The sequence below is a fragment of the Hippichthys cyanospilos genome, chromosome 9, assembly GCF_059441005.1.
Source record: "Hippichthys cyanospilos isolate Australia breed blue-spotted pipefish chromosome 9, RoL_Hcya_1.0, whole genome shotgun sequence".
Classification (NCBI taxonomy): domain Eukaryota; kingdom Metazoa; phylum Chordata; class Actinopteri; order Syngnathiformes; family Syngnathidae; genus Hippichthys; species Hippichthys cyanospilos.
In genome coordinates this window covers 20,061,823-20,087,827 of record NC_142377.1, presented here as the reverse complement: position 1 = coordinate 20,087,827, position 26,005 = coordinate 20,061,823, and the positions used below count along the sequence as shown (strand labels likewise).

General features: G+C 41.3%; 2 protein-coding genes across 3 annotated transcripts in view; one reads left to right on the top strand and one right to left on the bottom strand.

Annotated features, from left to right (window-relative positions):
• The window catches only part of col2a1b (collagen, type II, alpha 1b), a 41,209-nt gene extending 23,407 nt beyond the window's left edge, over window positions 1–17,802 (top strand). For both annotated transcript variants that reach the window (XM_088422950.1, XM_088422951.1), the window contains 31 exons: window positions 464–517; window positions 1,589–1,687; window positions 2,993–3,046; window positions 3,171–3,269; window positions 4,052–4,105; window positions 4,208–4,261; window positions 4,374–4,427; window positions 5,166–5,219; window positions 5,978–6,022; window positions 6,140–6,238; window positions 7,736–7,843; window positions 7,943–7,996; window positions 8,198–8,251; window positions 8,358–8,411; window positions 8,501–8,554; window positions 8,955–9,062; window positions 9,221–9,274; window positions 9,366–9,419; window positions 10,142–10,303; window positions 10,758–10,865; window positions 12,923–13,030; window positions 13,732–13,785; window positions 13,865–13,972; window positions 14,055–14,108; window positions 14,392–14,499; window positions 14,593–14,646; window positions 14,735–14,842; window positions 14,917–15,205; window positions 15,349–15,536; window positions 15,734–15,976; window positions 16,795–17,802. In XM_088422950.1, the coding sequence (XP_088279076.1) occupies window positions 464–517; window positions 1,589–1,687; window positions 2,993–3,046; window positions 3,171–3,269; window positions 4,052–4,105; window positions 4,208–4,261; window positions 4,374–4,427; window positions 5,166–5,219; window positions 5,978–6,022; window positions 6,140–6,238; window positions 7,736–7,843; window positions 7,943–7,996; window positions 8,198–8,251; window positions 8,358–8,411; window positions 8,501–8,554; window positions 8,955–9,062; window positions 9,221–9,274; window positions 9,366–9,419; window positions 10,142–10,303; window positions 10,758–10,865; window positions 12,923–13,030; window positions 13,732–13,785; window positions 13,865–13,972; window positions 14,055–14,108; window positions 14,392–14,499; window positions 14,593–14,646; window positions 14,735–14,842; window positions 14,917–15,205; window positions 15,349–15,536; window positions 15,734–15,976; window positions 16,795–16,941 (2,937 nt within the window). In that variant the 3' untranslated portion in view covers window positions 16,942–17,802. The remainder of the gene's footprint in view (window positions 1–463; window positions 518–1,588; window positions 1,688–2,992; window positions 3,047–3,170; window positions 3,270–4,051; window positions 4,106–4,207; window positions 4,262–4,373; window positions 4,428–5,165; window positions 5,220–5,977; window positions 6,023–6,139; window positions 6,239–7,735; window positions 7,844–7,942; window positions 7,997–8,197; window positions 8,252–8,357; window positions 8,412–8,500; window positions 8,555–8,954; window positions 9,063–9,220; window positions 9,275–9,365; window positions 9,420–10,141; window positions 10,304–10,757; window positions 10,866–12,922; window positions 13,031–13,731; window positions 13,786–13,864; window positions 13,973–14,054; window positions 14,109–14,391; window positions 14,500–14,592; window positions 14,647–14,734; window positions 14,843–14,916; window positions 15,206–15,348; window positions 15,537–15,733; window positions 15,977–16,794) is intronic.
• A 682-nt stretch (window positions 17,803–18,484) lies between these two features.
• On the bottom strand, window positions 18,485–25,551 carry LOC148419370 (leucine-rich repeat-containing protein 3-like). Its single transcript, XM_088422952.1, has 3 exons — window positions 25,404–25,551; window positions 22,279–22,396; window positions 18,485–21,164 (listed from the first exon to the last, which is right to left on the bottom strand). Exons 2-3 carry the CDS (start codon window positions 22,310–22,312, stop codon window positions 20,371–20,373), a joined length of 828 nt encoding a protein of 275 aa, XP_088279078.1. The 5' UTR covers window positions 22,313–22,396; window positions 25,404–25,551; the 3' UTR covers window positions 18,485–20,370.
• Between the last annotated feature and the right edge of the window lie 454 nt (window positions 25,552–26,005).

The window sequence follows — 26,005 nt, the reverse complement described above, 5'->3', positions numbered from 1 at the left end:
ACACACTCATAAAAAAAATACATAAAATACCATCTCAAAGACAGAAAATCTAATTTAAAAACGTAAATAAATTACTGTCACTTTTTCTTACCCCCCTGTGCTTTTTACTTGTGGGCGGGCCAAACCAGTCTAAAAAAATATTGGTTTGGCATCCTCTAGTGGCACTTGTGTGTTAAGACCGTAATAGTATGTTAAAAGTGGAAGGGATGGGTGCTTTATTCCTTAACTTTGTCTAACAGCAAAAAGTGTTTTGCTGTCATCTGGTGGCAGTCCAATTACAAACATCTTTGTTTTGGCGTCATTACTTACTGTAATTTGTCTAAATGAAACACAAGTACTGTATTAGCATATTTTTTTTTGTGACACCGAAGATGTTATTTGTTTTACAAAATGTTCTATTTGAGTTTGAAATTTGAAAATGAGTAACAAGTGTCTTCATAATGATATATTGGTTCATTTCCAGGGCTCTCCCGGGAACCGCGGTTTCCCAGGTCAAGATGGTCTGGCTGGACCTAAGGTGAGTCATGTCCTCATTTCCAAAAAGAGAGCTACGATGATTGTGATGTCTGCCGACCATGGAAATATCCCCTTATTAAAAAAACCTTTGCGTGAGATAAGGAAATGTGTGCGCTAGCTCCCATGGAGTCCAACCTTGTCAGCTTGCAATTTGCAATTGCTTCTTTTTTGTTATCATGCTCACAAAATGTCATCTGCGAGTCAGCGCTATCTTTACTGACATGGCTGCAATTCAATTTGACCTTAACCTTCAAATATCAAGCCCGCTAAAAGAAAAAAGTTGATCTCATTTTTGCTGAGACATTTAAAGTACTCAGAAACCTCACAGTAATACTTTGACTTGTTTTGTATGTCCTGTATAATTTCAGGAGGATATTTTGCACCTCATTAACATTTTCAGGAATATGCTTGCCAATAAATGCATGCACTAATGTTGTGTTTCTTGTGCGTTATGATAATATGAATAAATCACATATGCGCTCAGCATGAACGGCTACAGTCAGCACCGGAATTACTAGGGATGGGATGAGACACAAATTCCACGAGACGAAATGATTGAGGCAAGAAGAAATGTTTGCAAAATTAAATACATTATTATAATATATTTTATATATTTTAGTTTGCATTGTTAAAGAATGCTATGAATGTATGAGAACGCTATGTCAATAGGGTGTGTGTGTGGCTTTAAAAAAAAAAAAGAAAGGAAAAAAAGCATGTTTAATGCTGCTCTTTGCTTTCTTGCAAACGATAGCCGGGCTAAGCGTTTACAGCGGTGCGTGTCCTTCCAGCTGACGGCCACCAGATGGTAGCATAGCTCCGAATCCGTCTCTGCACGGGTGACCCAAATGTCTCACATGTCAGCAACAGAATCTCATTAAACGTGATCTCCCCACACACAAATCTCATTTACGCTCAAATGAACCTGCCAGACTTTAATCTGCTCATCTTCAGCGGGTCAATGAAAGGCTTCACGCCATTAAAAGGAGAGCCCGTGTACTCCGGTGGCCTTTTTTTGGGGTGGAAGGAAAGGCCTGTTTTTAGTGCTCACTCACTCGCTGTCTGTCTCTTTTAGGGTGCCCCCGGTGAGCGTGGACCCGCAGGCGCCAGTGGTCCCAAGGGTGCTAACGGTGACCCGGGCCGCCCCGGGGAGTCCGGTCTGCCCGGTGCCAGAGTAAGCGCCGTTGCAAAAAAATGCATTCGTTTGTTAGTTATGGCTCATGGTTGGAAACAATCCGTTATCAGTCCCGCAGTGGGAAATATCAGCGATGACGGTACGAAGGTTTTCATCACACCATTACTGTGAGCAAGATTATCGTTTGTGTTTTTGCAACGATGTCCACAGTAAGCCAAACCAATCATGCTTTTACTGTCTAACAATATATTTGTATTCTAAACTATAAACATATTTAAACAAAAATAAAGAAGCATTAGAAAAAATTTAAATATATGATCAAACTTAGAACATTTTCAGATTTTTTTTCAAAAAAGTATTTTTGATTATTGCATTCTTTGTTGTGTGCAACTTCCCAAGGTAATTCCAGTTATTGTATTAACCTCTTCATTGTATGAAGTAGCAGTTATGTGTTATGTACGGTTCACTATATTACATATTGCAATTCTTTCTATGTATGTACTATATCGCTATCTGGTTTGTTTTAGTCTACCGTAAGAAACCATATCGCTGTTGCAAATAAGAATGTTCTCAGTTACCTTTCGTTTTTAAGAAGGCTTAGACAAATAAAATGCAAAGTGATCACATTTTGATATAGAACGTTTCCACCTGACTGTGGTAATTATACAAAAAAAATAATAATTTGACCAAATATTAGAAAAGATGAAAACAACAAAAAATACAATTATAATGGAAAAAATGCAGGGGAAATTTTTGAATTTTTTAAAAAGGATATTTGCAAAAGAAGATAAATATATTAAAAAAATAAATCAATCAAATATCTAATAAGTATATTCCATCCAACCATTATTTTGCCCACTTATTCTCACAAGGGGGCCTGCTGGAACCTATCTCAGCTGGCAGCGGGCGGGGGACACCCGGAACTATTTGCCAGCCAATCGCAGGGCTCACAAAGACAAATGAATATTCACTTTCACAAAGGCTCCTAAGGACAATGTCAATGACAATATCTATGACAATAGCTACAAAAAAAAATATTTTCTATTTAAAATATATAAATATAAATATAGAAGCAGAACTACTACTCGTGTTGATCGTGATAATTCCAATTCGAAGCAGTCTGAAATGTTAACATGATTTATCGGGGATGCGTTTTATCCCTAATCAGGACAAGTTCCACCAGCTTAAGGTTGTTTATGTATTTTCCATTTGTTGCGGTTGTAACTTATTCGTCGCGCAGTCTAGCAGACGATTCAATTCCCACAATGGCCCTTTGCATCTCGTCTCTATGCAAATGATCTGTGTGTTTGTTGATTTCGTCCGTGTGTGCGCATGTTCTGGCAGGGTCTTACCGGGCGTCCTGGTGATGCCGGTCCCCAAGGCAAAGTTGGACCTTCTGTGAGTGCATTCCATCCCATTTTGTGACTGCTGTCAATCATACCTCCCCTATTCCTCTGTTTAATCATACCATCTTGTTAGCGACGTGTACTGTGTCACCTCAGTTGACTTTTGGACTGTTCAGGGAGCTCCTGGTGAAGATGGTCGGCCGGGTCCCCCCGGCCCACAGGGCGCTCGTGGGCAACCTGGCGTCATGGGATTCCCTGGACCAAAAGGAGCAAACGTAAGCCAGCTATCATAGCGTTAAGCTTAACGTATGACTTACTGTACTTATATACTGTTATGCCATTTGATGTGCATTTTTGTGGATTTGTATGTTTCATATTTTTTGGGGCACCGCCCACTTAGGCTTCGTGCTGGGAAAACTACCGTATTTTCCGCACTATAAGGCGCACCGGATTATAATGCGCACCCTCAATTAATGACATATTTTAAAACGTTTTCCATATATAAGGCACACCGGATTATAAGGCGCACCCTCAATTAATGACATATTTGAAAACTTTTTCAATCACAATATTGTAATACTCCGAGTAATAACAATAATAACTCTAGACGCTGAATAGCATAATAACTCAATGTCAATGTGACCAACCTTGTTCAACTGTAAACACACGAAAGAAACAGGTAAAGCTTACTTTATCACTTCATTCCCCATCTACGGATCCCAATCTCAATATTGATCCATAAGGCGCACCTGATTATAAGGCGCACCATCAGCTTTTTAAAAAAAATTAAGGCGTTTAGTTGTGCCTTATTGTGCGGAAAATACAGTACTCATATCCTTGCTCTGTCTCATATTGCCGCGCAGAATTCGTGAGGCATATATGTGCCACCCAGCCAGAGCAAAAAAAAGATTAATTTATTTGTATACATTATCATTATTTTTACTATTAATAATTATATTTTTTTTAATCAAGAAAAGCTTGACCGTGTCCAATTGTCATCTGCTGAACTGCAGACCTCTCACTTTTGTATTGCTTGTTCTTGCTGTTTGTTTTTTAGGGCGAACCTGGCAAATCTGGAGAGAAGGGATTGGTTGGAGCTCATGGTCTGAGAGTAAGCATGAAGAAATCATAAACAAAAGAAACCATGTGCAGGAAAATGCACATTAACAATGTTTATTTACTTCTTTATTTTATTTGTTTATCTTCTCTTCAGGGTCTACCGGGCAAAGATGGTGAAACTGGCGCCGCCGGACCCCCTGGCCCCGCCGTACGTGTCAATAACAACTTCGCATTTGAAATTTGAGTGATCGTTAATCAAGGGGATTATTCCAAAGCGTATTTGATGGCAATAGTTGGTTACTTAGTTTTTTTTCCTATAGGGTCCTGCTGGCGAGAGAGGAGAGCAAGGTCAGCCAGGTCCCTCTGGCTTCCAGGTAAAAGTCTTATTCATGCAGATCCATCTAATAAAAAGCATACATCCAATTTGTTTGTTTTTTCCAAATAAACCAATAACGTTTTAGATACAAAATAAAAATGTTGTATTTCGGATCAAAACAAATAAAACAAATCATACAAAACACGGATGCTTTTAACACGACCACATTAAGAGCAACATTAGCATCTAAAGGGAAAATGATACATCAATGTATTTTTAAACATGAATTCACATTCAAAAAGTAATCTAAAAAAAAAAAGTTTTTACTCCCAACATACTTTTTTTTTTCCAACTTAAAATGTTTGCTCTTTTTATGAATTGGATAAGAAACTTGTCAGAAACCTTTTAAAATGGGAAAAAGCATTATATATATTTTAATTAAAAAAAGAGCAGTATGTATATCTCTTTTTGGACAGTTTTTTGCATTCATTTTTTATTTTTTATTTTTTTAATAAATCAAGATTTTTCAAAAACCATCAGAAATATTAAAAAAAAAACTAAAATGGGAAGATTTCCTACAAAAACACTTAAAAATGAATTTAAAAACACATATATTTATTTTTTAAATCCATTAGATGCATTCAACATATTCAAAATAACATAAATAAATTTTACAACATGTTTTTGAATCACTAAAAATGTTTATTTAGTTTGCATTGCAACATATTATATCTAATCATGCCGAATATGAATGCAAGGTCATAAACATGTTGACGCTTACCTTGTGTCAACACAGGGTCTGCCCGGCCCCCCTGGTCCTCCCGGTGAGGGAGGCAAGCCCGGAGATCAGGTACGTGCACCTTGAGCAATCAGTAAATCGTGTCAAGCATGCGGCAGCCACTTGGAAGCTTGAGGACAATCTTATTTAGTCATCAAGGAGCCTGCGCAGGTTTCACAATTGACTTTGATTTTGCTGCAAGTCAGTCTTCCATATGAGGTTTTCTACTGTACTACACTGTATGTGCGTTTCTGTCCGATGGCTGAGCAAAATACCTATTGATTTTTGTGTTTGATTCAATGTTTTTTTTTATTGTGTATTTTTTTCAGGGGCTTATTCTCCCCTTTGCGCTTAAGACATTCTTTTGCGCCTCTGGCTTGCACACTATTAGTGTCATCAACCACTGTCAGTGGCTGTGAAATAACTGTTTAAGGCGTTTTGTTTGTTTGTTTTGCCTTTATCAAAAAGCTGCATCATATCAGATTCATTGAATTAAATGATGTTCATGTTATTCTCATATCGAATCTTCTCGTTACTTTTTAACTCATTCACTAACGGTTCATTAAAATAGATTTTTGAGTTACATTGTCAGTCAGTGAATGAGTTAAAGTATTCATTGCCAACCCAGTAAAAATGAAACTTTGACATCTATAGCTTTCAATGACAGTGAATAAGTTAAGCATCTTCCTCCCACTAAGAAATATCATACTTAACATACTTACTTCTTTTCTTAGCTGATGGCAATCTACATGCAAAAGCTTGTAATAAAATGCGATGACTCTCCAAGGCTCGTTTTGTTTGATCACGTCCCCTTTTGTCTCAAATGCCAGGGTGTTCCGGGAGAAGGCGGAGCTGCCGGTGCCACTGGACCCAGGGTACGTTGACAGCATCCATGCATCTCCTCTCCCTTACCTGTCTCTGCATGTCTGGGTTAGGGTTAGGGTCTCAATTAATTGCAAGAATTAGTCACCAGCGATCGTGTTGATGTTCAGGGAGAGCGAGGCTTTCCCGGAGAGAGAGGAGCAGCCGGTCCTCAAGGTCTGCAGGGACCCCGAGGTCTGCCCGGAACCCCTGGAACTGACGGCCCCAAGGTGAGTCATTATGAGTCATAGTAAATGTAACACACTTTCCCGCCCCATTTCTTACATCCAAAATCAATACGCTGCCTGCTGGTTTTCTGTTTGGCTGCTTTTCCCTGGAGGTGAAATGTTATCAGAGAATCCTCGTGATAAGGCTACGCAACACTCTTAGGCGAACAATGATTATTTAAGTACAAATCGGGTTCACACAGGTGCAGTCCGCTGTTTCTAATCCAGCCAGCGGCACATTCAAGCTGCTTAATTGCGGCGCCGTGGTGGAAGCGTACGCCGTCGTCACACGCTGGATTATCTGAATTGATGTCTTTATCCGTGTAAAATGTCAGACAGCGATAACTTATATGGAACTCTGCGACACTCGGACAAGCTCGGTTCCATTTTATTAATAACAGAATGCACTTTTGTACGAGGAGAGCGTCCTAGAAGCATTCGTCCAGCTCATAATAATTCACTTATTTTAGAAGATGACGAGATGAGATAAGTCGAGTTAAGATACAAAAAGATCACTTGTGCTGAACTTCCAACTGAAATAAGCAATCATGTCCACTATCAGTGTGTTTTCAGCTTTCAATCTCCGGAGTCATCCTGAGGAAAAAAAAAAACGAAAAAAAACATTTATAGAGACGGTTACGTAGAACCAAAATTCACATTTGTTATCTGTCATTTGTCAGGCAAAAAGCAAGGTTTTGCTGAGCTTAATTTACTAGATCGGGGTCAATCGATCACGGTCAACTGAAAACTATTGTTGATCACCCGAATGACATTGCGCTACATGGATAAAACCCCAGCTGAAAAGATGAACTTCAATCCTCAAGCTGGGAGGCCATGACCTTGCTCCCGGGAGCAACTTCAAAATAAAAGCGTGCCAAAGGTCATTTATTTCATAGATCACTTGATGACCTACAGTTTATTATTAAGCATTTGTTGGCTTTCTCACAACATTTGGCTGTTTTATGAAGTGCTTTAACAAGCAGCACATGCTCATTGCGCTTCCAACAAGTTAAAAAAAAAAAAAAAAAGATCTTGTCCCATAGTTACTGCCCAGTAAATGTGTCTATCCTGCCTGGGTCATTTTATTCTTCCATGTGTGAAAGTAAAAGCAAGTGAGAAGCAAATGGAGTACCCAGAGAGAAGCCAGCGCCCACGGGGAGAACATGAAAACCTCAAACAGATATATATACATCGAGAAAGAAAAAGAAATATACCTCTATATTTGATGTCTTCTCACATATTATGCTGAAACGGAACTTTCTTATTCTAGCATGAACGAGAAAACACCAAGGGTCCCACTTGTATTAAATCACCCCATGATCTCAGCAGTTAAAGCAAGTGAAATACGTTATTAGCTAAAGCTAAAGGTGCTAATAGCCGCCAGGAGACGCCCACATGAAATGAAAAAATTATATTTTTGTTAGTTGTTTTTCCACTTCCATAATACGCTGCTCCTCTGAGCTCGCTTCATAATGTCTGCCTTCTTTTCTCGCTTTTTAGGGAGCTATCGGACCTGCTGGAGGCGCCGGAGCTCAGGGACCCCCCGGTCTGCAGGGTATGCCCGGAGAGAGAGGGGGCTCCGGTATTCCCGGACCCAAAGGAGACAGAGTAAGAATATAACCCAACTTGTTTGTCACATTTAAAGGTGTCTGCACGTACAGAAAAAAAACTTTTGTATTGTATTTTTGTTTTTTTTAATCTTCTTAGGGTGACATTGGAGAGAAGGGACCTGAAGGTGCTCCTGGAAAAGATGGTGGCAGGGTGAGTTTAAAGCGCTGACGGAAAAAAAGAAGTACCCCAAATAAAGTACCTCTATTTGCATGGATAAAGTATCTTGATTTTTGTGCTGGAGCAAATCTCGTTTTGTGTGTTGCTTTAATTTTTTGTCAATAACAACAGTACTGGCACTCCATTGAGGATATCTATATTCATTTATTTATTCATTCATTTCTTCTGTTTCAGGGTCTTACTGGTCCCATCGGCCCTCCTGGTCCTGCTGGTCCCAATGGTGAAAAGGTAAAGCAGATTTTTCCTCATATATACAATTCATCTTGAAATATATACTGCTAATACTTCTTTTCGTTTTTTTTTTTTGTTTTGTTTTGTTTTGTTTTTTTCTCAGGGTGAATCTGGTCTTGCTGGTCCTGCTGGAGCTGCTGGTACCCGTGGTGCTCCCGTAGGTTTTTTTTCCCCGTCAAGCCTGCCAAATGAATGCGAAATGCAGCGTTTGTACATTAACACATTTACTGTTGTTTCTTTCTAAAGGGTGACAGAGGTGAGACCGGACCTCCTGGGCCTGCTGGATTTGCTGGACCCCCTGTAAGTAAACTCACGACAGACATGATGTTAGCGCAGCTAATCATCGCGTAAACGTCAGGATGACGCACGACGTCCTAGTGATTTCTGCTGTTTATAGCCATCGCAGTGTAGATCACACGCACTCAAAATAGATAGAGATGTGACAAAAACAAGTCTGCTACTGCCACTTGTAATTGGCGGGGTGCACTTTGCCAAATTAGCTCAATTCTACTTTTAGCACCCTCAAATTCCTCTCTAATAAAAAAATAACTTCCCAAAGTCTGATGCATAACAAACCTTTTGCACCATAACCCTAACCCAAAGGTAATAATAATAATAAAGGCTGAATGCTAGCACATAGCAGTTAGCCACCACGAGCTAACGCTGTGTCATCAATACAACCGTATTGTCTCTTCACCAGGGCTCTGACGGTCAACCTGGACTCAAGGGAGAGATGGGCGAGTCCGGCCAGAAGGGTGACGCCGGCGCCCCCGGACCTCAAGGACCATCCGGTGCCCCCGGGCCTGCCGTGAGTCACTTGACTACTTTTAAATATAATGCGTGCGTAGTAATAGATTAATTGAGCGTTAAGAATGCGGCCGGTTTTGTAGAAATAATTGAGGTCAAATAAAACGCACGCCACGGATTTAACACTAAGGTACAGCGTGTTGTCTGTTTCTTTTCCAGGGCCCTACTGGTGTTTCTGGACCTAAAGGTGCCCGCGGTGCTCAGGGACCGCCCGTAAGTGACCTCCCGACCCCGTCACCGATGCCATCATGTGGGCTGAATATCTTTTGGATGACATTTATCCCCTCCGCTTGCTGTCTTGCAGGGCGCCACCGGTTTCCCCGGAGCCGCTGGCAGAGTTGGACCCCCTGGTCCCAATGTAAGTCGTCCACCCATTTCTGACATTATACACCAATGGACAGAACTGCCCACGTGAGATGCTCGTTTATAAAACAAAACTACATGTGTCACTGCTAGCCAATGAAAACCATTTCTCGTTTTTTTCCTTTTTAGTTTCTTCTAATAAGAAAAACTGCAGTTGTTTTTTTTTTTTTATTCCAGAAAGACAATATTGGCGATACATACCGGTACTTTGTTCAGCAATGATTTATTTCAAATCTCTTCATTGACTGTTTATTATTACTGTTATATATAATATAGTATATAAAATTATACATATGCATAAATGTGGCACCAATTTATGTTCTATATCATTGATGTACAGGTATTTCAATATAAGCCAATTGTGTATTTAAAAGTAAAAAGAATGATTTTATTTCAAAGTAGGGATGATTATTTTTAGATTAAAACTAAAATCACTGCCAGTACCTCAATTTCTTCATAATATTAATGTTTAAATGTGTAATTATGTTGTAATTTCAAAGAAAAAGCAAGAAAAAACCTTGGGATGCATTATGAGTCTATTTGTGATAACAAAAAAAAAAAACCAATTGAAAAACTACAAATAACTTTTATTTGTTTTTGTTTTTTATAATTAACACAATACAGTCCTGATTAGGCTATACTAAATAAGAGCCACAAATCTATAAATAAATGTGTTTAACTTTTTAATCATGTTAAACGTGACTGGATGCTTCCTAGGGCAACCCTGGACCCGCCGGTCCCGCCGGCCCCTCTGGCAAAGATGGCCCCAAGGGCGTGAGGGGAGACGGCGGCCCCCCCGGCAGACAGGGCGACGCTGGACTTCGCGGTCCCGCTGGGCCTCCTGGAGAGAAAGGAGACGCTGGAGAGGACGGCCCCCCTGTGAGTGTGTCATCCATTTTGAGCGCTATTGTGGAATTGGCAGGGCGGAGAATGCTTTTTTTTTTTTTTATGTCTCTGCTTAGTACATTTGGAGTTTGAAGTGGCGCTGTCAGCCCTCAAACAGACAATTCCATCCATTAATACAGCCAGCTGTCATTGAACGTAATAGAAGGGCAGTGCATAGGAGAGCGGCGCCATCTTACTGACAGATTGATGGCAGGCCCCTCGCCTTTTACTTTCCACGCACGCACGCACGCAATCACAGATGACAAGGCCTGTCCAGAAAATACCATCTGACAAATGATCGCGTGCTCAAAATGATGGGCCTCTTCTATGTGCTATGCTGTGCATGTTACTTCCATTTTTGCCACACGAAAGAAAATGCCAACTACGACCGTGGCCGCTCGTGATTTTACATTGATTGGCCTCCCCGTCTCTTCGTCCTCCATCCCAGGGTGCTCTCGGCCCCTCGGGTCCTCAGGGTTTGGCCGGCCAACGTGGTATTGTGGGTCTGCCCGGACAGCGTGGCGAGAGGGGCTTCCCCGGCCTGCCCGGACCCTCTGTAAGTACCCAAACGTTCACCGCTACAAAGTATTCATGTCACGTTCAACGTATGGTAGCTTTGATCTGTGCGTCTTACGTTAATGGGAAAAAGCTATTGGAGAGTTGATCGTAGAAAATACAGTGTACAAAGAATTGGTGGTTAACAAAATAAGCCAATTGTGGGTACAAAAAAGGATCCACTCAAAACTCCAAGACTCAACTCCAAGACGTCTGTTTGTTTTCGGACACAAAATGCGTTGAACTTAAGACTCAAAAATGTGCTAATGTTGACTGTGAAGTTGTGTATTGTGAATATTTTTGTACCAATCGCATTTCTGTAGCTATTTCGGTTCTTAATGTACAGTGCACAGTAGGTACTTTTACACACCTAGAAGAGCAAAATATTGATTTATAGGCCATAACCTTGATTTTTTTTTATTTTTATTTCCGTTTTTAATTCATTCACTTAGCTGTTGTGGACATTTTGGGATCAAAAACACATCTGTCGCTTCAGAAGGTTTAATTTTGACCCCAGAAAAAATGGCCATCAGTCATATTTTGGCAAAGTTCCGATTTGCATGCATACGAAAGGAAATACTGTAAATCTTTTTGGAATCGACATCTTGGATTTTGGGGCTGCCATATTATGAGAATTAATTTTGAAGTGTACATATCAAATCGCATGCTTGAGTTCTGGGACTTTTTTCCTCCACTTATCAGGTCTACTACAACACAAATGAGTACTGTACATTGAATATTCACTCTTAACTAGATGAGTGCGTCATGACATCCTTTAAGGCATCACTTCAAAGATTTCACCACTTTTTATCTATATATATTTCCAGAACCTATGACATAATACAGTTATGACGGTGTCTGCATCCGTCAGTCCTCGTGTCGTGTAATATAGGTTGCCATGGCGATCAGCGAGCGGTCGTATTGGACATTACTGGATGTAGGTCTCATAAAAATAGTACCACGACTGCTATTTCTTCTCCTAATAATAATACAGAGTTTTAATAATAATTAAAAATGACATTTCATTTTTAAAGGTCCTGAAAATGTTTATTCGTTGTTTGTATCCAAAAGCTAACGCCATATCCATTTGCATGAATTAATCACAGTCAAAATGTTAGAATTAAAACAAATAAATAAAAAAACATAATAGCTGAATGTATTTTCAAAAGTTGTGATATATATGGTCCACTCCTAGTACTAGTTTTTTCAGTATATGAATATTGCAGTGTATGAATATTGCAGTTTGGTTAAAAACGTTTCTGACAAATTGACCCAGTAGTACCTGAGAAATGAATGTAAGAGGAGGCTTAAATAATTTAATTTGGACCATGATTTGTTTTGTTTTTTTTCGATTTCTTTCAGTTTCATACATTTTCAGATTAAACATGATGAGGAGCATAATTTCTTTTCCCTAGAAACACACATAAAAGGAGTATTAAAGCAAAATAGGAATACATAAACTTGCATAAGATTTAGAAACATGACAAATTTATTTCTTAATATGCAGCCAATCAATTTTTCTATTGTTTTCAATTTGAAACGTGTATAGTGAAATAAATATAAATGAAATACTAGCTTCATAATACTCTTGTAAATGTTCAATTTTGGCGACTAAATTATGCATGTGGACCCGCCATTTTGCAGCAGGACACATTTATCATCTGCTGTTGTAAAAAAAGACAAAGACGACTGTAGGAGATGTTTTTGATGGATTCACATTTAATCGAATAAAAATGTAAGACGGATGAAACATCTTGGCACTACGCTCAGATGGAAACGCTCCTGTAAATTTAGAATATTTGTAATCAATCCTGAAAAAGTACATCTAGCAAAGTACATTTTGAGCCCTCTTCATAGAAAATAGTGACGGCTCGTTTGTTTCTGCGGTCGCTGAGCTCAAAATACTAATTATATTCCTTCCTGTTGGCGTTTCGACGCTAAGTCACGACGTCGACATTTTACGCGCGATTGTGACTCAAAACCCTTCCGAGGGGGCCTTCATCATCTTGACATCCGTGCACGCCGACGACTCGCTTCCTCCTCTTCTTCCTCTCACAGGGTGAGCCTGGGAAGCAAGGGGCTCCCGGTGGCAGCGGAGACCGAGGACCCCCCGGACCCGTCGGACCGCCCGGACTCACCGGACCTGCAGGAGAGCCCGGCAGAGAGGTCAGTGAAAGGCCAGAGCTCAGCGGGATGGGCACAGGCCATTAAAACACTTCTTCTCACGTGTACGCTACATGTGGTTACTACTTTAACACTCTAGCAATGTTGAACAAAGATTTCTTGTTCATTTTTCATAAAATAACATCTGCATTCTATTGAGTAGTTTCCTTGTATTATTGCTTCCTATTAATAGTGCATTTTGTTTTTGTCATGTTCTTTGTTTTTCTTTACAAAACTACTTCTCAAATAGAAATGACTGTTTTCTTTCTTTTTTTTAATAAGGGGGAAAAATCATGTCATCTAAATACCTTTGACTTTTGGAATTTAAAAAAAATGTCTGGTTTTGTTTTTATATGGTTTGTGCTATTTGGTTTCACTATAAAACAAGCTTAAAATAGCGCCAGGAAACTATTTGTCCAGACAACATTTATGTAGCCATACTTGCCAGCAAGGGCCATTTACTGCAATATATGTAAACACATTTAGATGGATAGATGTCATTTACAATGTACGCAGAAATCTTGACCTTTGACCTATAAATCCAGCATTTAGTTATACATCAAGTTGCCCTGGCATTATTTTTTTTAAAAGGATTTTTTTTTTCAAAGTGGATTTATTGAGACATGGCATTGTAGTAGAGGCGAAAGACATTGTTTTAAGGATATGTAGTATAGAGTATGTTGATCGATTGCTCATGTTCACAGGGCAACCCTGGATCGGATGGACCTCCTGGTAGAGATGGTTCTGCTGGAATCAAGGTGAAACTTCCCATCCCAATTGTGCCCGGGAAGTTCTATATGTATATAGTCAAAAGTTTCAACTTTTTTTTGCCTCCAGGGTGATCGTGGTAACACCGGTCCAGCCGGCGCTCCCGGCGCTCCAGGCGCTCCCGGCTCCACAGGATCGGTCGGTCCCACCGGAAAGCAAGGAAACAGAGGAGAGGCTGTGAGTAATTGTCGTAATGTCTCATTCCTGACTGACATTCACGCAACTCAATGCAATTGTTCCTTTCGTTTCTCTTCCTCAGGGTGCACAAGGACCCGCCGGTCCTCCTGGACCCGCTGGAGCCCGAGGAATGCCCGTATGTAACTCTTGGAGAAAAAGATGTACTTTCGCAAGTACTGTGCAGGAGATATTCGGAACTCAAACGCAAACAGTTCCAGGAGCTGTTCGATGGAGCCCCTTTAAAATGAGGCCCCTTTACAGTGGTAAAAGCTTTGTTAAGATAAATTTGAACTTTGCCACAAAAACCTGGCATTTGAACTGGGGTGTGTTGATTTCTTGTATGCCTTGTAGCTGTATAAATGATATCATTTTCATTCATTTGTTAGTCCCACGTTGGTCATTTGTCTCTTTCTTCTCAGGGACCCCAAGGACCTCGCGGTGATAAGGGTGAAGGCGGAGAGTCTGGCGAAAGAGGACAGAAGGGACACAGAGGCTTCACAGGTCTGCAGGGTCTGCCCGGACCTCCTGTAAGCAGCCATGATTGACCTTTCTCTTATTTCGATTTAGATGCTATATTATTTGAGTAGGGCATTTAAAAGCCATGTTTTCATCTTTTCTAGGGTCAAGCTGGAGACCAGGGTGCTACTGGACCTGCAGGACCTTCTGGACAAAGAGTGAGGAGACAAACATTTCCCCACAATGTCTACTTTGCTGCCGCTGTCCTGGGTGATGATCATTTGAAATGTCTCTCTTGGAATACAGGGACCACCTGGACCTATTGGGCCCATCGGAAAGGAAGGTTCAAACGGTATGCCCGGGCCTATTGGACCTCCCGGACCCCGCGGTCGAAGCGGAGAGACCGGACCTTCCGTGAGTATGAGCTAGAACCCGTGTACAAAATGTTCGAAATCAGGGAACTGTAAGCGCCCTCCCCCGTCTCTCAGGGTCCTCCCGGAACCCCCGGACCTCCCGGTCCTCCCGGCCCTCCCGGCCCCGGTATCGACATGTCCGCCTTCGCTGGCTTGGGTCATACGGAGAAGGCCCCCGATCCCCTCAGATACATGAGAGCCGACCAGGCCTCCGGAAACCTGCGTCAGCACGACGCCGAGGTGGATGCCACGCTCAAGTCCCTCAACAACCAGATTGAGAACATCCGCAGTCCCGAGGGCTCCAAGAAGAACCCGGCTCGCACCTGCAGGGACCTCAAGCTCTGCCATCCCGACTGGAAGAGCGGTGAGTTAGCTTTTAGCCATTGGCGTTAGCCTTACCTCTAGGATCCCGCCCTCACCGGCCGACGTTGCGCCAATAGCCGATCGTCCTAAACAACGCGAATGCGATAGTTGGCTTTACGTGAGGCCTTCCTTATGGGCCCGCAGGAGAGTACTGGATCGACCCCAACCAGGGCTGCACCGTGGACGCCATCAAGGTCTTCTGCAACATGGAGACGGGCGAGTCCTGCGTCCGCCCCAAACCGTCCAGCGTCCCGCGCAAGAACTGGTGGTCCAGCAAGAGCAAGGACCGCAAACACGTGTGGTTCGGAGAGACCATGAACGGAGGATTCCGCGTGAGTCTTTGTTTCGGATTACGCTGTCTCCGAATTGCTACAGAACATGCGCGCTAACGTTAGCTTTCCTTTCCATTGATGCGGTAACACGCGGCAAGAATGCTAATGTTAGCTTATCGGTTTTGACCCTGGTTGTCCTCCTTTACTATCGTTTCATAGCAGATGCTACATACGAATTTCACATTTCCTCTTAACAGTTCAGCTACGGCGACGACAACCTGGCGCCCAACACGGCCGCCATCCAGATGACCTTCCTGCGCCTGCTGTCCACCGAGGCGTCCCAGAACGTGACGTACCATTGTAAGAACAGCGTGGCCTACATGGACGCCGCCACCAGCAACCTGAAGAAGGCCGTGCTGCTGCAGGGCTCCAATGACGTGGAGATTCGCGCCGAGGGCAACAGTCGCTTCACCTACAGCGTCATGGAGGACGGCTGCACGGTAGGAAATTGCGACTCGTTTCTAATCCTTCTGCTGGGGGTGCGTGTGAACACAAATGGGGCATGTATCAAGGGTGTCTGATTTTCTGAAAATAAAATGCTGATTAATTGTTAATGTTTTTTTTTCAAGGAAATTAATCTTCCCAATTTAAACAATTTTCTCCATCCATTCCCATAAAACAACAAAAATATGTTGTCAATTGACACTTCTTGGTAGCTTTTCAATGTATGTAATTTTATGTCAACAGCGCTCAAAGTGTTAAGTGTCAAAATATTGGATTTTTTGACTTATTTCTATTTTCTCTAAAAATATGATGTGGCATCAACTATTGCCATAATTCAGATGGGGATTCTCCTTACTATGTCAAGTTTCATGATTTCCCTCGCGAGAAATATTATTGGGGTCAGGGTTACCAATTGAGGTTTCAAACTGGGGTTAGGGTGGTGCTTCTCAATTATATTTTGCCAAGCCCCCCTCCCCCCGGAGAAAACATTTCACACCCGCCTCAATCTGCTGACTATACATTAGAATTTTACAAGTATACCTAAATCTCTATCCTTTTTAACAAAAAAACCCAATATAAATCAACTTTTTTTATACAGTTTACAGCTTAGTCTAAAACAGAAAAAAAAAAACAATTTGGGAAGCACTGGGTTAGCTTTTCAAAATAAGGTTTCAAATCAGACTTTTGACAGACAGTGGGCTGTTGTACACTACATCTTACAGTACATTTCAATATGGAATTTTATGATATGAATTCAACGCGGCAGCGAACCAAACGTTCTTTTAACGGTTTTGTGTTGTCCCTGCCTGTGCAGAGACACACGGGCAAGTGGGGCAAGACTGTTATGGAGTACCGGTCGCAGAAGACCTCCCGCCTCCCCATTGTGGACATCGCCCCCATGGACATCGGCGGCGCTGACCAGGAGTTTGGCGTGGAAGTGGGCGCCGTCTGCTTCTTGTAAGAGGACCAAGATCATGCAGGAGCAGGAAAAAAAATCCAAATAAAATGAAAGTGGAGTACGAGGAGAGAAATCAAGACACTTTTCTTTTTTTTTGTTGTTGTTTTTTTTTTTTTTTTAATAAATGGGACTTTGTCTTTTTTTAAGTAAAAAAAAAAAAAGTGCCCCCACCCACTAAATTGAACTCACTTCGTAGGATATACCTGCACTGAATGGCAGCAACCAACAGCAGCATCTCACCTTCCGAACTTCATGTGTCCGTGCTATTTATTTATTGTTTGGGCTCTGTGCATTGCTTTAAGTCAATAAAAAGCCCAGCTACATGTCATTTAAGAAAAAAGAAAGAAAAAAGAAATCTCAGCCGGCAGTTATTTCTCAACTCCAATATGACAGTGTATGCTTTCAATGGTGCTATACTTCTATACTAGTTTATTCCAAAGAAATATTCATATCTGTCTAAATATGTGAGCACGTATATATATAGCATCTTCTTTGCTGACCAGGTGCCTTCAAGTCGCAATTTTTTTTTTTTTTACACCAAACTCAAACATTGTTTTTTTTTTTTATTAGTTTTCCAATTGTAAAGCTACCTCAAAGTAAAAACCATTTCAAAATTGACCAAATGTTTGTTTACAGCCCCCCCCCAAAAAACTAAAATAAAAGGTGAGAAGCTCGTTCCCCTTCACAAGGTGTGACTTGACTTTTTTTTTTTTTTTTGGAAGCTCGCGAGCATGCGCGAGGTTGTGTATATGTTTAATTATTAAGATTGATAATAGTATTCTTATATTAATATTATGATTATGACTTGTTTTGTTTTTTTTGTTAATGTAAATTGTAAAATAAAATGCCAAAGTGGAAGGCTGATTTTTGGTTTTTGGATGATTTCAGCCCAGGGGAGTTCCTAGGCAAAAAGGTACTCCTGAGGTCCACAAAAACCTGTCCCTGACATGGTACCAGTCTACAGACGGACTATTCAGTACCTGGCCCCAGAGATAGACAGATTTTTTTTTTTTAATAATGCAGCAGAGAAACTGTAGCAAAGTATATGTTCTCCAACACAAATAAAATGTAACAGACATTTGCTGGTCCACAAAATATCAGGCGGTCCATAAACCAGTCCGTGGTGGAAAAACTAGGTTTGGGGACCACCGCCATACTATAGATACCCTCACACGCAAACAAACCCAACTTGAGAAATTAATGTTGTTAACAAAGGAACTGTATTTGGATGTTTAAAAACAAACGCTTCCATTTACCCTTTACCAATTTCTTTTTTTATTTAATCACATGGTCTTTTTTTTTCTGCCTTAACTACGTTCCATTTTCTAAAAATAAGCCTGAAACCTAAGCGCTCATTTTATTAGACATGGTTGTTTTAAAAAAAAGCCTTACCATGGACTTTTTTTTATTTTTTTTTTTATTAAATGCCTTACTATACACGGACCCTTGATATGCGGGATGTACCCCGATGTATCCCCGACAGCTGGGATAGGCACCAGCCTGCAACCCTTGCGGATATCGAAAATAGATGGATAATGGGCACAAGCGTGGTCCACGTACAGGTTTATTGTGGTCACATGACAACTGACTTTTCAGACCCCGTAATAATACAAAAATAATACAAATATTGTACTCATCACACGTCGGAGCTTCTCACAAAGCACATAACGCTACATTTCCATTTGGCTTTGACAATACAAACAGCACGTTATGATGTCACAGAAATTCACCAAAGACTGCAGTCGTGGGAAAACACGCAATTGAGAGGCGCACGAAAAGTATGGGCTTTCTTATGTTTGCACATTTGATTATGAGTTGTTTCCCCCTTGCACATACGCACTTACAAATACATTTAGGTGACTTGACAAAATGTTTGGAAAAAGGCAAGCAGGCACTTTGAGAGAAATTTGAAAATGGGACCAATGTTGGGTTTGTATCGCATCAAGAAAAGTATAAGGACATCTCCACAATATAGACAGTATTTCTATACAACATTATATATAACAGCGTATTATATGATAGTTATCATACAATAATAAAGTTGTAAAGGGTTACTTTCAAGGATTTTTTTACCTCTTTTGGTAATACATTTGTTTGCTAAATGACGTTTCTCTTTATATGACGATTAAATCACACTATACAAATCATGACATTTTCTACTCATTCCACATTTTTCCTGTCTTTTTTTTTTTTTTAATAAATGACAGCTACATCTGGCCTACATTTTAGATGATCGTATTCCTGAGGATATATCAACAGTGCTGCTGGTCCAGTGCTAAAAAAGATTTATAAATTAATTACTTAAAAAATCATCTGCTCAATAAATAAAATGAAAAGCTGAATAAAAATAGGAAATCATTTACCTGCTCACGCAAAAAAAATGCAAACAATAAATAACAAGTAATACAAATAAAAACAATTCCAAAAATGATTTGCTACTCAATGAAATAAATCATCCGCTCAATGACAATCAATAATTAAATACAATCAATTCTGCTACATCAATAAAACAGAGAAAAATATAACAAAAATAGCTGATCAGTTTGTCATACAGATTTCATAATAAACGGACATCTTAATGAAACAATGGCGTAAAAACAAAGCACCTTGATCAATAAAAAATATCACCTGTTCAATCAATTCAAACTTAAATATAAAGCTTTATTTTGGTCCAAGTAAGTGTTTGGTCCATTTACACATCAATCAAGTGGTAAACACACTCCGGATGATGATGATGATGATGATGATGATGATGATGATGATGATGATGATGATGATGATGATGATATGAGCTACTTTCTCAAGAATCAATCAGTCCCAATTCAACATTAATGAGACATTGAAGAAGACAATGGTGGGCACAGCGGGATCTTGTAAAGGGAAAGCAAATCGTCTCAGCAAAGTTCTGCCTGTTGGGAGCTTTCATCGAATTTTCTTGGCTACATTCGCTACCCTTTGTGTGTTTGGCTCATTTCCAATGTTGGATTAAGCATTTGTGCGTGCTTGACGCGGTGACGTAAGATGCTGTCATCTAGCGGCGGGAGTCTGAAGCGCGCTCGCATTTCTAGCGCAACCCGATGAAAAAAATGGGTCAAACGGAGTTGTTTATCGTTTGTTGGGGCAGTTTGCTTGTTTGTAGTTAATATGGCGCTCTGCTGATTCTATTTTTGTGTTTTATTACTTTGCTCGATAAATTCATCGAAAATCGTAGTTTGAATCGCTTTGCTCCCATCTTAGACAATTCAAATCCAACGTTATTATTTGCGAGTTTTTGCTAGGGTAGGGCTCGTCCCTTCTAGTCGGGCTTCACCCAACGTCGAAGTTCCACAGAAGAAGTGTCCCGGCACGGAAGGCAAAAAGGTCCACCGGGTTTCTTGACCAAGAAGCCGCGCGTTTTTTCCGTAGCGGGGAAGGAAGGGTCAAGCGTTCCATTCAGAAGCCGGTGCTCAGGGTGTCCGTCTCGGTGGGGGTCTTACGGGGACTCGGCAGGCTCTTCAGGTACTCCAGATGCCGGCGGGCCTCGGCCTGGTTCTGCCTGACGTAGTAGACCACGTACACGATGACCATGAAGAACCAGACGAACATGGTGACCAGCATGGCCACGTCGGTGGTCTTGCGCTGCAGGCTGCAGAAATTCACGCCCGAGCCCAGGAGCCGCACCAGGGGCTGCCCGGCGTGCTCGCCCGGCGCGCCGGGGTCCTCCCATCGGCTGGCCTCGCCAATCCCTCGCACGGAGCTCTCGCAGACGATTCCGTGGACCGTCTCGGCTTCCAGGTTGAGCGTCTCTATGAGTTCCTGGAGCGTGCAGTCGCAGTGCCAGGGGTTGTGGTACAGGCGCGTCTTGGCCCGCGTGCCTCCGAACTCGTCCCGGCTGGCCTGCCTCAGCTGGTTGTGGGACAGGTCCAGGAGGCGGAGCTCGGGCCCCAGGCGGCGCAGGGCGCCGGAGGAGAGCGAGTCGATGCGGTTGTGCGCCAGGTAGAGGTCCCGCAGGTGGGCCAGCTCCACAAAAGCGCTCTCGGGGAGGTTCCGGATGTTGTTGCGCTCCAGGTGCAGCGACACGGTGTCCGGCGGGATGCCCGCCGGGACCTCCTGAAGCCCGGCGTCCGAGCACAGGACGGTTGCCGTGTCCCAGGCGCAGCGGCAGCCGTCCGGGCACTGCGGCCGGGCCGGGCTCCAGAGGGAGCAGAAAAACAGGACGCCGCACAGCCACGCCACCAGATTGCTTCCTGAGAGAGAGGAGAAAGAAAGAGAGAGAGAGGGCGATGAGCGCTTCTGTCGGCCGTTTATTCCAGCTGAATGCAGCTTCGCCGTGTTTACTTTGAAATCTGCGCTCTACTGATAAACTCATGTCTGCAGATCTCAGACCCCCTAACTGGGTTCATGTTCATTTGTTTGTTTGTATTCGCAACCCGAATCTTTCAGTAGCCGGGTTTGCGTAGGAACTTTTTGGCATTCCGATTGAAATCATTCTGAATGAGAAGCTCCTGTTTGCATGCGAGCAAATCGATTCCATGAAACTGTTCGCATGCTCGTTCTGTAAATCAAATCATCCGTGTGACACGAAGAGATTGAGCATGACGTTTTTATTTAAGGGGGAGTTCAAACTGCGGTGCTACAGGGCTCTGAACAAACTCAGAGCTATTAAGCCGGATAAAAACACTCGGAATAACAACGATACAAAAACTCGCTTGAAAAAACGATTGCATTGAAATGATGCTTTTTATTCTAGAATATTTATTCTAGTTCTTTTTTGTATTTATTTCATATGCACCAATCACAAAACCAAAGCGGTTGCGTGCCGGTTATACGATGCCAACAGTCTCCAGTCATGACCGATAGCGGAAGTCAGTACGAATAACTGCCAGCATTTCGTCAAATTCCTCCTTCCATTTGTCCTGGAGGCCTAGAAATGATTGCAACAATAATCTTCGGTTCACCTTTTATCAAAAGAGCAGGATATTCAAATGAATTCAAGGCACCTAATAAAACGTCTTTACACTGAAATAATAATGTGAAAAAGGCAGCAACTCCCCCCGCCTTTTTTGCTATTATGACTGTTCATGATACTCAAATTTATGTTGCCTCATAATAGTTTTATGGCAACCTTCTGTTAGACATGTTTCGCTGGGGAGAAATATTGTAATTCAAGGCTTAGGTCATAATGATGTCATTACATAGATATTAAACGGAGCTAACCTTGCGGTGATGAACGGAGGAACTGACTTTTTAAGAGGTTGACTTTCTTGTAAGGGCCGAACTTCACGGCGGATGATACAATGATTTGTTTTGTTGGTATCAACAGAAAAACAAACGTAAATACAGACTGAGAGACAACCTCACCTTGCAGTCTTCTTGTTTTCGAGGTCTGCTCCATGGTCGCCGTGGCAGAACTGGGCACATGGCCTCGGCGTCGCCCCCCCCCCGACGCGCACCTCCACTCGGACCTCACCGCCGCCGACTGAAACAGTGCGGACAAAAGACGTCATTTTGTGGGAAAGGACTCAGCACATGTTTAAAATTGACCTTTAGAAAGGGACATTATTATTGAGGTGGACAGCAATTAGAGGGCGTGCACTGTGTCCTTTTAGGAGCAAGCTATCTTATTTTCCATGATAAGCTTATCTTGGGGTTAAATTCACTCTTGGGACTCATTTGTCTTTCAACTATTTTGGCCGTAAATGAAATAAACCGTCAACTTTACGCCGTTTACGTCAGCCCTCAATCTAAATATGTCAATAATAAACATTTGATATCAAATTGTTTCTTGTTGCTCTATCCTGGCCACTTTGGGGCAACTAAATATCAGCTTTCTTTGTTTTTTTTTCAAGTCCTTGAAGAATAACTACACTCTCCTTCATGGACATGTCACCCAACAGACCACTAAAAGATTCTAAAACACTGACACCAACAAGTTGACTTATGAATACTGAAATACATTATCAGAAGCTAACCTTGTTAGCTAATGCTGATTTTTGCTAACAAGCAGCTTTGGTTATGAATTTGACTTGGACACTCTGCTTCTATTAAATATCATTTGTTATCAATTACAGATAAAACGTTACATTTGGACGGCTAAATAATAAATATTAAAAAAATAAATATTAAAGGACTTCAATTCAAACTTTTTTTTCATTGAGGATACATTTTTGTGGGCTGGATATAAGTTCATGTACATTAGCGACATGGTTTGTTTACAATAAATTAATACAATAGAAAAAAGTACAATATAATGACTTTTACAATTATTAGGAATTGAATTAGGAGCAAAACATCCAGCTGCTTTACAGTTTACTTTGACCTTTTAAATTTGTGACAAAGACACATATATATGAGCTGAGTTTAAGGGGGGCGACGTTTATTTAAAATGATTGTTGCTTAAAGATATTAAAACTTAACCAGACCTTAGGTGCCAATTTACGGGTGGAGAATCACAATCTGACCAAATTCAAAATGGCTCAAAATAACATTTTCAGAAATCGCAGGAATGACTTGATTGTGTAATAACGATTACAGTTCGGACAGGTGCATTATATTATGTCTCCTTTCCATGTAAGCAAAGCAATTGTATGTTCTAAAAATAACATGTATCAAAATAATAAGCAATAAATTCATGTTAGACACAAATGAATCCCTAGCCCAGGGTAAATATATGAATAAAATACCCATTATATAAAAGTTACTCTAGTACAAATGGCAAATGGCAGTCACACACTCCAAGATTTTGTTTTTTGAAAGTTTAAAAGCTTAAAAAAAAAAAGTATGTATTCAAGGTTTCCGAATTAAAAAAAGAAAGGCTGAAGCAAAAGTGCAACGTATCCTATCATTCCGATGAAGGTTCCATCCTTCCACGTCGGTTTTCATTACGACGGGAGCGTGACGTAATTCTTTTCGTAAACGGGGTTCAATAGAATGGGTAACTGTTGTGCAAACAGCAAATGTTGAACGTGTGCACGTGGGGTCAATGAATCCCAGCTCCTCTTCCTGACCGGCTCATCGCTCGGGATGAAAGAATCACATGACTCTATTGTCAAGCTCTGTTTATCTTCCCCTGATGCCCCGGCCGGCCCCTTCATCATATTTCACGACCGTGCCGCTGCACATTACGCATGCATTGTGAAGATCAAGCTCAGAAAGCGGGGGGGGGGATCGATGTGTAAGTAAGGCCTGGCGCACTATTAACGGCGAGAACATCAATCCGGCTGGAGTCTCGCGGCATCAATAAGAGGCGCGGCGCCGACAATGAGGCCGGCCGTGGTCAAGGGGGAGCAGCTGCTCCAATCCCGACGCGCTTAGAACCCAAAAGTTAAACGGGACGTGCCGAGGTTTAGAATAAAAGAGCGAGGTTGCAGGGCGATGGGATGCCATTTGAAGACTGTGATATGGTTTTCGTATTTTATTTCACTGTAACGATAAATTCAAAATATGCTGGAGAAAAAAAGTCTAATATTTTCAATTACAAATTTGAGGGCCAAGAGTCAGGTCCAAATTTGTATTGACAAGAGTGTGTTTTTTACCCGACTTGTCTAAACACAAAATGCTGATTAATATTCCGTCTGAGGAATATGAAAATAAACGAGGCAGAAACATCCACCATTTTTTTAACCATTTCAGGAGGCAGCCATTTTGCCTCCACCGCAGCTTGGACATGAAGTTCAAGCAAAAAAAAAAAACAATCAAGTGACGACTGACATTCTTTTTTTTTCAATTGACGCTCTTTTTTTGTAAAAGTAATGCAAAAAATTAAAAATAATAGTAATTATAAATTAGTAAATAGTAATTAGAATTCAAAAACAAATTCAATGAAAGAGAACTCAAAGGAATAAAGGAAAAAAATGGAAAACAAAATTAAAGAAAATGACATTTTCAATCATGGACAGGGAGAGTAAAAACTTTAAAAAAAAACTAAAACAGCACAAAGAAATACGCAGTCATATATTCTTTATCTTCTGTGCAAATCAAGTTCAGGTTCAAACCTCTGTAATATATTCGGATGTATTCTGCTGCCCCCTGGTGGCCTTTATAACAGTGCAATTATTTACATTCTGTTACGCTATTTGCCATTATTAAGTACAATTCAATTAGATAGAAATTTTCTTTTTAAAAAATAATAAATCTGTTAAGGGGACAATTTAAGTGTTGCTGCCAGATTGGACCACTTCAATTTCCATTCACCTATTTACATATAGGACAAAGAAGAATGCAAATCAACAACAAATAATCCTGACGATCTGCTGCATGCATGATAATAGAAATGTGGCGTGAACGAGACACAAAGTGTTGACTTGACACGTTCACACTTTTCCTTTCACCACCTCCAAATAGTTCGTAGACGTTAACACGGGCGATAAAACATCCATTCCATGCGCATGTACGACATTAGCAATTTAACTCCAAACTGAACCCGACGAGCGAAAGCAAACCATTCGCTCCTGGGCAAACTCAATTCTGTGCGTAGATCAACTTACGTGTGAATGGATTCCTCTGAAGTTTGTCGTTGAATTTTCTCGAATCCCTTTGCCGGATTTTCAGCGCAGTTTCACCCAAAGCTGATCGGACATCGTCTTCGGTAGTGCACATAAAAAATAACAAATATGATGAATATTAACATCTGCTGAGCCGCGTCCGTATGAGGCGTTCATCAATGCCCGGCACAAGTGAAAGCGAGAGACAGCTTGTAATAAAGAGGAGTGGGCGTGTCCCCCCCTCCCTCCCTCTCTCTCTCTCTCTCTCTCTCTCTCGCTCTCTCTCGCGCTCTCTCGCTCGCTCTCTCCTCACTCTTTCTCTCCCGAGGAGCAGTTCAACTCACGTGTCATCATCATCCTCGCTTACCCGCCATGTGAACGACTGTATTATTTTCTTAATGATTACAGATGTCATGCGTCCTTAGAAGTGCTATCTCTTCTGTGGAGAGACGTCAAGAGAATAAAGGCATGAATATTTCAAGATCGTACGTGTGTGTGCGAGAAGCGTGATGACACATGCCTCGGTAAAAATATATGGTACTGTTGCGAAAAGATGGTATATAACACATAAACGGTATATACATTATATACACCAAACTACTAAG

Excerpts from the sequence above, each read along its gene's own strand:
- LOC148419370 (XM_088422952.1), bottom strand. The coding sequence starts at position 22,312 with ATGGAGCAGACCTCGAAAACAAGAAGACTGCAAG. Across the intron at positions 21,165-22,278 it reads GAAAACAAGAAGACTGCAAG|GAAGCAATCTGGTGGCGTGG; the intron begins GTGAGGTTGTCT and ends CCTCTCTCTCAG.